At 40.0% G+C, this 11,140-nt stretch overlaps 1 protein-coding gene across 1 annotated transcript; it reads left to right on the forward strand.

The window, feature by feature from the left end:
- Positions 1-10,034: 10,034 nt before the first annotated feature.
- Positions 10,035-11,140, forward strand: LOC110328826 (olfactory receptor 52W1). The gene has a single exon (XM_021208656.1). The coding sequence runs from the start codon at positions 10,127-10,129 to the stop codon at positions 11,114-11,116; it is 990 nt and encodes a 329-aa protein (XP_021064315.1). The 5' UTR covers positions 10,035-10,126; the 3' UTR covers positions 11,117-11,140.

An 11,140-nucleotide genomic window follows, 5' to 3' on the forward strand; every position in this document is an offset into this window, starting at 1 on the left:
GAAGAAGAAGAAGAAGAAGAAGAAGAAGAAGAAGAAGAAGAAGAAGAAGAAGAAGAAGAAGAAGAAGAAGAAGAAGAAGAAGAAGAAGAAGACACTGAAGAACCAAAGCATCCAATTAATAAATGTGCTAATTAATTAAATGGCCAGTTCTCAAAAGGAGAAATACAAATGGCCAACTTAAAACTGCTTTGAGATCACCTCACCCCAGTCAGAATGATGACACTCAAAAAAATAAATGCCAGCAAGCACGGGTGAGGATATGGAGGAATGGAGAATGGACTCTTGTTTCTTGCTGGTGAGAGTATAAACTGGTGTACAGTATGCACATCATCTGAAAGTAATCAACTATGTGACCCAGCTATCCATCCCTGTATATACATGCAAAGACTGAGAATAACACAGAAGAATGTGTGGGGTCATAGCTAAAAGCAGTTCTAAGAGAAGCACTTCAAACCTACATTAGAAAAGGAAAGATCCTAGATCAGTAATCCAAGTTCCCAATCCCAAGAAGCTAGGGGAAAAATGGAAAATAAACTTTGTATTTATGAGGAAAGCTATGTTAAAAATTAATTGAAGTAAACATAGGCAGAAAATAGTATCATTAAGAACAGAAGTTTGGGTGTTGGAGAGGAGGCTCCGTGATAAAGAGCAGTTACTGCTCTTGCAGAGGACCTGGGTTTGGCTTCTCCTACCCACATGAAGGCTCACATTTCATTTCATTTCATTTCAGGGGCCCCAGTGTCCTCTTCTGGATTCTGTATGTGCATGTACAGGCAAACAAAAATTTAAAAAACAATAGGCCTTAAAAAAAAAGAAGTTAATGAAATTGGCTTAACAAAATTAGGTGACAAAATGTGCATCCTTCATTGTAGCATGATTAGTAATGAAGTAACGGGTGTTCAAGGGCTTTCACATGAAGATCCCTTCTCATAATATTTCATTTGCTAAGATGAGTAAGGTATGCTTCTTTCATGTTACTTGCACCTCTGCTCTGGAAAAGCAGTTTTTCCAGGCTTACTGCAAAAATGTGACTGTGAAGAAGGGATTACCAGTTTCTGGTGGCTTCCAGGGCTATGGTCACTGAGCTTCATATTCCCAGAATGAACAAAACACTGTCCATTCTTCATTATAATTTGTACATTTTTAAATGTATACATTTTTAAAATTCTGAACAACATGTGAATAAAGGTATGTTTATACAAATGTGTATATATTATATATAAAACTACTTGGAAAATGTTTGTCCAACTCTATTTTTAGAGGTATGCAAGGATGCAATATGTGAAAGTGGGGTTTTCTATAACTGCTGCTTAGGGGACTTTGTTGCCCTGTGCACTAATGGGTCTAAGTTTCAGCAGCCAGGACCACCCATACCCACGAGAGTGTGTGGGCACTTCAAGATATGAACTGAAACAATTCACTCGGCTGTTTGAGCAGCAGTGTTTCATAGGAAAAGAAAACAGATCTATCTTGTATTTTCTCACCACGTAAAGGCTTCTTCTCTTTGAAATAAAGCAAAAAGAGCTACCACCACCAACAAAAAAAAGTTTTATCTATTGACCTGAAAATCTGAAAAGTGTTCTTGTCAAGTACCTAAGAGTAGTGCTGGCTATAAAGACAGCAGTCATTAATATTCACTGCCTGAGTGAGAGGAAGGCGTGTGAGATATTAACAAAAGTATCTTAGGCATAGAGGAGCTGCTCATACAAGGACGAGATGGAAAGTGATTGCTATTAATTTGGTCTTTATAAGCCTTTATTTTTATTTAATAAGCAGTAGTGAAATCTGTGTTAAGAGGAGACAATAAATAAACAACATTTTTAAATATTTTTGGATGATTTAAAAGCAAACAACCTAGCAAAATAAAAGGAAACACTGAACAGCAAGAACAGGACTTGGCTACAGTTATGATCGGATAATAAGAGATTTTAAACTCAGGCAAACCAAGCTTATTTTCATGGACCTCATGGTGAAGGCCTCGAGAGAAAAGGAAGTTGAAAGGTTCTGTGACAAAAGACTCAACACAAAGCAATCACAGACAGAGGAAGATAGCTGGGGGAGCTGTCCTCAGGCACCACACATCTCTGTGACTCTGTACTTGCCCGTCAGAACTGGAAAAGGACAACTTGGCCCATGGGGAAGTGGAAGAAGCAGGCTGGAAAAGATGTGTATTCAAGTTGTGTGTAAATGGAGAAAATTGATATTTTCAATGCTTCTTACCCAGCACTGACCCTCATGCTTTCAGGACAGCCAGTTCTGCAGAATATCTACACTGTTCAGTACTCAAGAAAAGGAGGTGATAAGAGATGCTAGACAAGGAATTGGGGGTACTGCCTAGAATTTTAGAAAAGCTAGAAGATATATCTGTATGCCTTCAATGGGGAGAATTTCAACAAATTCAAAAGAGAATTCCAGAGTGCAGGTAGAAAGTGCAAGTGTCTCATAGACAGGAACCATAATATAGAAGATTCTTTAAGTATAATTTGAGCGGATGTGAGCATAGTCAAGGAAATACAGAAGACAGAAGATAAATCATTTATTTGCCTGCTGATTTCAAGCAAAGCACTTGGGGCTGCTCCTTCAATCTCAAACAGGGTGTTGTTCTGAGGAAAGGAAGTGCAAGCTGGGGAGAAATGAGATTACTCCGGGAACACATGATGAGGCCCAAGCTGATTCCATTTTATTAAGTTCACATAACCCTGAAACATGCTGTCATTAAGAGAATCCATTCTGGACTCATACTGACCTAAATTTAAATTCAGATTCATTAGATGTTTGGTTGTCATAAGTAAGCTACTCATTCATCAGTCATATCAGACATAATGTAGCAATCATAGCATCTAGCTCCACACTAAGATGATATACGTGCAAATGCTTAGCTTATACCTGACTCTGGAAGTGATTGATATCTCATGACTTGAGAGTTGTTGAGAGTGAATAGCAGTGTCTTTACAAACTCAGGGGAGGAAAACACATAATAAAGCATATACAAAAAGCTTATGTCCTACACATGTTTTTATTAAAATTTAGATTTCCTTCAAGATAAATGAGACTACAAATAAAATTAAAAGACATCAGCCTGGAATGTTATATTTCTAATGGAAAATAAAGAGTTGCTGTCTAGAATATTTACAACCATCAACATACTTACACAGGAAGGAAAGCAGCTGGCTAGAAAAACAAACCAAAGAAATGACTGGGGGATTTCCAATAGAGAAGTCATAAATAACCAATAAAGGCATGTAAATATATATTAAAACAAAGTAATATTACTAGTTATTTTCATAAAAATCAGTCTAATAATATAAAGTTATCAGTAGCATTTTTAAAAATGAGATCTTGCATAAAGTTGTTAAGGAGACACCAAATTAGAACAACAATTTTGAGAACAATTTTACAGTACTCTGCAAAAGAAGAAATGTACATATCTTAAAATCTACAATTCCACATGAAGATATGGAGAAAGACATATGAAATTTTCACATCTCTATTTATACAGATGTGTACAAAGTTGTTAATAATAGTATACATAGAAAAACAGCCAGTAGCAATTTTAAATACATTTTAAAACACATATTTGGTGTAATCATAAGCTATAAAGCTCTATAGTGATTTAAATGAGTAATAAAAATCTGCTTATCTGTATAATCATCACTCAAAAACATAATTTCTACATATAATAGTGATTACTTCATGTAAGTATATAAAAGCAGCAACTAAGAAGAGCATTAAAAATTCATAATAGTTTTAACATGAGAGAATAGGACATTATAAGGGTTAAAAAAGACTTAGTATCTGTAATTGTTATTGCCTGTGTTAAAAATATCTAAAAGCAAATGAGATAAAACATTAACAATTGGCAACGTAGGGGTTATTGATACTTGTGCATAGTCTTTCTTTGTACGTTTATATCTTGGTCACTTCTAAGATAAAAGTATAATTTTTTAAAAATAAAATACAAAAACACACAAGCGACAAGAGGATCAGTAATGAGACTACTAATATTCCAGAATAGGCATGAGACATCAAAAGGACATGCTCCAGTGGTGACAGGGATCTCAGACACATAGGTCCTAGTGAGATGGCCTGGGTGGCTCTTTGAGTGTATATGCAGGCTGCTGTGATAAAGTACCACAGACTTTGTGGCTCAAACAACAGGCATTTCTATCTCACACTTCTAGGGGCTGAGAAGTCCAAAATCAAGGAGCCTGCTGAGGAGGCTCCTAGTGGGAACTCTGTCCTTGATTTAGAGTCAGCTTGCTGCTTTCTTGCTGGTCCCACAAGCTCTCTCTTCCAACTCTTGTGAGAATATTTATTTCATTCAGAGTGTCTCCTGGTCTCCGCTTAGCCTAATCATCTCCCAAAGACCCATCTTCAAATACCACAGTGGGGGTTGGTGCAACAGATGAACTGAGGGCATAACTGTTCATTCCCCAGTAAGCATAATAAGAGTATTTATCCATCTACAGTACTGTGCTTGGCATATAATGAATTGTTAATATTTGATGAATTCTGTGTCTAACATTAGTAGTTTTCCTGCTTATAAGTCATCCATACAGTGAGTTCAGAGGGAAGGAAATTCTGGTGGAAACAGTAAAAGTACTGTCCAGTACCTCAGAGAAATCTTGTTTGTTGTTTTGCAACAGTCTCACTCTATAGCTCAGGCTAGCATTAAACTAATAGCAATCTTCATGCTTCTGCTTTCCAAGTGCTACAACTACATGCATGAGTCACCATGTCTGGATGGGAAGCAATTTCTTGATGGTCTCAGCCAAATTCCAATAAAAAGGAGTCACTTCAGGATCATTCTTCTAAAAGCTAGAGAACCTTTACAAGAACCCATATCTCCTATAAGCTTTTAGAGAGACACCCCAGTACAGGTCTATGTTTTCAGCTAATAATTGTATAAATAAATTAAAAAATCAATCAATCAATCAATAATCCTCTTCTGTGCCTCTCCTGGAAAGAAAACAATATTCTGTATGTTAAAGGGCTCCTTGGTGCCCTAACCCAGTCTCGCAGGTACAGTGTGCACCAGGAGACTGACGTCAGCATGCAGGATAATGTTAGTCACTAGTTAACTATGATCAAAGATGGTGTCAGCCTCAGAATTCTATAATTAGAAAGGACAATTCTGTTGCAGAGGAAGAAAAAAGAGAGAGAGAGAGCAGCTAATACACAAGCATGGCTAAACTAGACATGGCAGGTTATGGTAGCACACAATAGTAATCTCAGCTATTCAAAAAGCTGAGGCAGTAGGATCATTAGTCAGAGGCCAGCCTATGTTATGTAGTGAGTTCTAGTACTAGTTGGGCAAATTACTGAGTTCATATCTCAAGAAAAAATAATAAGTGACTAGGAATATAGCTCAGTGGTAGATAACTTGCCTAGAGCATGTATGAGTTCTAGCTTCAACCCCCCAGTAAGGCAAAAACATACATACATACATACATACATACATACATACATACATACATACACATACATACATACATAACTAGACATAACCTATTCTACACTCCTAACAAACTTGAATTCCACAGGATCCCATTATAAAGATGGAGAATAAATAGTTCCTTTTTCAAATCAGTGCCCTCCGGCCAAGCACACCTACTACCCCAGGGAGTAGAGATTGACAGTATCTCGTAGTTGATAGACTATTTTAAGGACCTTCACAAGCAAGGGTTGGAAGGCTGGAGATGGCGGGGTCTAGAAGACAAAATGGGTGTGGTGATTCCATGATCTTTCCACATTTCCATATGGTAATGCCACCTGACCTTACAAGATCCCTTCTCTTCTCTGGATTCAGGGAAAGTTGAAGATTCAACTACTGTGATGCCGCTAGGTCTGCAGGTATCTCATACTGACCTGGTAATTGTGGTTTGGTATTTCAGAGTTACTTAGGATTCTGTAAGAGGATTCAGTATTGAGTGGCACCACTGAAGCCAAGGTTTTCTGAAATGTAATCTACTGTACAAATGAGTAATGTGTGTAGTGTTTACAGACAATTTAAAGTAAAACAAACAAACACGGAAGAGGTCCACGTGGAAACATGCTGGTATCTGACAACCCTGTCTATGGAAAATGATGTTGGAAGCTATATTAGTCTAAGTAAGAGAGGCAGAGTCAATCTCAAAACAGAGCCTCCCCTAACTACTTTTCTATGCCAGTCTCGAAGCAACTGAGGGGATAAATGTCCTCTTCTCTACAGGGGTCTTGGCAAACAGCAAAGCTGGAGTAACAATCTGTGTAAGACAAGAAGAAAATCTCGTTCAACACAACGCAGTAGCTGGTATTGGTTAAAACTTCTAGAATCTGGTACTAGACTGTTTATTTTCGGTATGTTTAAGTATAGTACAATTTTGGGAAAACTTTTCTGGAAAAACACAATCTCATGTGAACAAGGAGGCATAATTACATAGAAACTCTTCTTAAAGTACATGTCACTTCTTCCATGAAGATGGGTTCTAAAGATAAGTACAAGTGTTAAGGACCAGGAGTATGGTCTTGGTCATACAGATAGCACAAAAGTTACCTAGGATGGTCTTGGTCATACAGATAGCACAAAAGTTACTTAGGTTATTAGCTACCTCTGGTCCTGCTTGTGGAAACTTGGAGGAGCCTCTGGCCATATAGACAGTACAGAGGTCATCTAGACTTTCAGCCAACTCTGGTTCAGGTTGTGAGAACTTGGGAGTAGCCAGATATGGCCTGGCCCTACAGAAAGCCCAGGGGTTATCTAGGCCATTAGTCATTTCCATCCCAATTCCTCTAGGCAGGAAACAGGTTGGATATCTTCTCCTTTAAAAGGACAACCCAATGTGCTTAAAATCTCTCATTTCCCCAGTGCTATAGTGAGCACAATGGCATTTGTATTCCTAACACTTTTTCCCTGCCACTTCCCACAAACCTGGGAGGCTTCACATCCTCCTATGGGAAGCAGGCCCTAACATAGTAGTCCTATAAAGTCATGGACATATTGTCAAATCACCATCTTAAGTCAGGTGGCCCCCAACATGCACTCAGAGAACTTCTATAAAGATGATCTAGGGTCTAGAACACCAACAAAAGAATTTTCTAAAAACAAATCTCCTGGTGCATCTTGTAAGTTCAAAATTAGCAGGTTTCCAAGAACTCAATTACCTCAATTCACGACTGCTGTATCTAAGAAATCTGTGACTTATCTTACAAGTCATCTCTAATAGACAGTCAAAACCCTCTGACTCTCATGAAGCCAAAAGCCTTTTTCTCCAACTCCCTCCATAGCTGTCCTAGTACAATTCCTAGCTCCTGAGCATTTCCCTCCTTCAAGCAATTCCCACCCACAGCCTACTGATTGCATCAAACTGCATCAAAACCAAAGCCCCCTGAATTATCTGTCCCAGGAACAAGCACTCACTGCCCATAGCTATTCTACTAAACTTCTGTCCACATACTAAATTTCAGCTGAAGTACTTAGTGCAAGTACACTAAGGCCAAACTATTTGAGTTGGTGTACTAACTTTGCTGTTGGTTATGACTATTGGCAGGTTATTTCTTCTTGTGCCTTAGGGTGTTTGTTTATTTTGTTTTGTTTTGCTTTGCTTCATTTTATAAAACAAGGAAAGAATCATACTTACTTTAAAATCCGTTCGGAGGTGAGGGCTTAGATCAGTACATAAACTCCTGGAGAGCAACAGGTCTTGTTGTGGTCCCTTCATCTTACCCCACGTGTCAAAGAACCAGGAACAAAAAGGGTTCAGTCAGTTCTGCTACAGCGCTGGTTTTGAAATGCAAATTTGTCCAAACACAGCTGACATATTAGGAAACTGAGCGGTGAGTTTTATACTCATAAGTGATTCTACATATTAGAGGCTAGATAGCCACAGAAAACTTCACCCAGATGATCCTGGCTGAGCACAAAAACAGCGTATATTCTTCTTCAAACATCTGTCAGGTACCTCGGCTTATCCCTATAACTTTCAACACAATTTTGACAGGCTTTCTATGAAACTCAAGTTTTTTTCTCCAGATAAAGCATAGTATTTGCATACTTTCTAACCATATAATACCCCCCCAAAAAAAATGTATTGTGGGCTTAAGTTATTTTTGCATGTGTTATGTGTGTGTATGCATGTGGAGGCCAGAGGTTGACATCCTCACCTATTCTCTATTTACAGAAGCAGGGTCTCTTGCTAAGCCTAGATATACTCTAGGCTAGCTAACTTGTTCCAGGGACCTCCTGTCTCTGTTTCCTAATTGCTGGGATTTTAGGTGGCCTACCACATCCACTTGGCTTTTATGTAGGTGTCAAGGATCCAAATTCAGTCGTTGCACTTGTGTGGCAAGTACATTATCCAATGAGTTATCTCCTTGGCCCCCATTCCTACCATTTTTAATATGTGATACTGATATTTTGGGGTGCTGTGTCACTGATATTTTAGACTATAATAATGCTATTTCCATTTTCCAATAATCCCACTGGTTTTTACTGTGATTTTTGAATACTGTGGTTATTTTAAGGATGCCTTTTTATAGCAAAAAGAAAACAAAAAAAACAAAAATCAAACAAACAAACAAACAAAAAAAACAACCCTGCATTGAGTAGTCTTCTGGTTGATAGTGAATAGCACTTTCTCTTCTCCATGGATACCTGACTCCTAAAACTGTAGTAACAAGTGTGCCTGTCATCCTAGGCTTTGAGGCTAACAGATCTGCTCACAGTTGAAAGTCATAAATGTTCAATCACAACCTAGACACGAATGCTAGACATTATGAAGCTGTGACGACAACATGGTTAAGGAGAAGCAATGCTTGCTCTGCACTTCTACTCGAGTGAGGAGAGACAAATAGATATCAGAGTGGAGCAGAAGCCATTATAGACACAAGTTCTCTCCAGCTACAACGACCTTCCAGAGGAAGTGTTCCTCAGAGTTTTCCAAGGGTTCCTTCCATGTCTCCTTTCTTTTCTCTTTATTAAGCATGCTGAGTCTGTGAGCACTGAGCAAGGATATAGTACAAAGAAGAGTTAATGTGGCACAGGTGGATGGGGTAAAAGCCCTGAGGGAAGCAGGCAGAACAGCTCATAAAAAGCCCCAAGAGGCACTGGTCAAGATGAAGAGAGACTGCCAGCACTCAGTGCTTAGGGTAGCTCCATAGTCAAGTCTTCCACTGGTTTTGTCTTCATTCAACATTTAAGCTTCTGCCAGGGTTAGACACTTGCAGGAACTCCATCTACTACTCATCGTGCCTCCTCCATCAGAGGTTTTTTTCACATACTCAGTACTCTGGAATTTCTACCACTTCCTCCTTCAGTCGCCTTACCTCTGAGGCAGTCCAGGACTCCAGTTCCCCCTTCGGAATCCAGAATGAAAGGATACCAAGAAGAAATGTTTCTTTTCTTGCTACCATCTCTCTCCATTGCTCCCTACTCACAACTTCTCTCTGCCTGATGTTCAAGATTACAACTTCAGCACCAAATGCAGAATAATGTAAGCATCCCTTTGGCTTACCAAATTTCTCCTGTCATTTCAGGCTCCCAGCTTCACTCCAGACCCTACTTTATGCCATTATAGTTTCTCCCTGTCTTTCTATACTGCCTCCTCCTTGCTTCCTAGTGTATTGGTACCCCAATTATTAATTCAAGTAAATACTTAAGATCACTGTGTCTAGCCCTATTATAGAATCAAAATCATAGAGGTTCAAAGACCCTCCCAAAAACAGTCAAGATGAGATAAGATGGTCCTCACCCCACACCAGTTTTCTCCCCAAATACAGAGACCAAGACTGTCCTTGGACTCTGAGGGAGAAGGAAGTCATAGCTCTATCTCCTCAGATGACCTCATATGGGAGGACTCTGACTGTAGCAGCCACCTCATCAGTCACACATTTCCTTAACCTTCCCTTTCTACCCCTGCCTCTGCTCTCCTTATAACACTCATGGATAACTCGGAGCAAAAGATCATCCCATGACCTAATTATGGCCATGAAATAATTACCAATCAAACCCCTGTCTCAATCAAGCAAAGATCATTATGCTCCTGTAATATTCCAGGCCCTTCACTAGTTCAGAGATGGATTTGTGGCACTGTAACATCCTCAGAATCTCTCCTCCTCTTGTTCTTCCCCTATCAGGAACAATACCCCCATGAGACCCAAACTTCATCCTTACAGAATGGCAGAAAGTTCACAGTCCAATTCTACCTTCCAACGCCCAGCTTTCTTTATATTGACTGGCATCCCAGGGTTGGGAGATGGCCAGGCCTGGCTGTCCCTAGTGTTTGGGCTCATGTATCTGCTGGCCCTACTAGGCAATACAACACTTCTGACAGTGATCCGAATAGACTCTACATTGCACCAACCCATGTTTCTACTCCTGGCCACTCTGGCAGCTACTGACCTGGGCTTAGCCACATCTATAGCCCCAGAGTTGCTGGCTGTGCTGTGGCTTGGACCCCAACCTGTACAATATACTGCCTGCCTAATCCAGATGTTCTTTGTCCATGCACTGACTGCTATGGAATCTGGTGTGCTTTTGGCCATGGCCTGTGATCGGGCTGTGGCAGTGGGGCGTCCACTACACTACCCTATCTTGGTAACTAAAGCCCGTGTGGGCTATGCAGTCCTGGCACTGACACTGAAAGTTGTGGCTGTTATAGTGCCTTTCCCTCTGCTGGTAGTACGATTTAAGCACTTTCATGCCAAGATCATACACCACGCCTATTGTGCACACATGGCAGTTGTAGAGTTGGTTGTTGGTAACACATGGGTCAACAACATGTATGGGCTAGCACTTTCACTGGCTGTGTCTGGTGTAGATATTCTGGGCATTGCTGGATCTTATGGGCTCATTGCCCATGCAGTACTTCGGCTACCTACCCAGGAGGCCCGAGTAAAGGCCTTTGGTACATGTAGTTCTCACATCTGTGTCATCCTGGCCTTCTATGTGCCTGGTCTCTTCTCCTTCCTCACACATCGCTTTGGTCGCCACACTGTCCCAAAGCCAGTGCATATCCTTCTGTCCATCATCTATTTGCTGTTGCCACCTGCCCTCAACCCCCTCATCTATGGGGTCCGCACCAAGCAGATTAGGGACCGATTCTTAGAAATGTTCAAATTCAGAAAAAAGCAGTTTTAATAGACCTTGAAGTAAACAGGGTAG

Source organism: Mus pahari, chromosome 1 (genome assembly GCF_900095145.1).
Source record: "Mus pahari chromosome 1, PAHARI_EIJ_v1.1, whole genome shotgun sequence".
NCBI classification, from domain to species: Eukaryota; Metazoa; Chordata; class Mammalia; order Rodentia; family Muridae; genus Mus; species Mus pahari.

Coding starts and splice junctions, on each gene's coding strand:
- LOC110328826 (XM_021208656.1), top strand. CDS start 10,127: ATGAGACCCAAACTTCATCCTTACAGAATGGCAGAAAGTTCACAGTCC.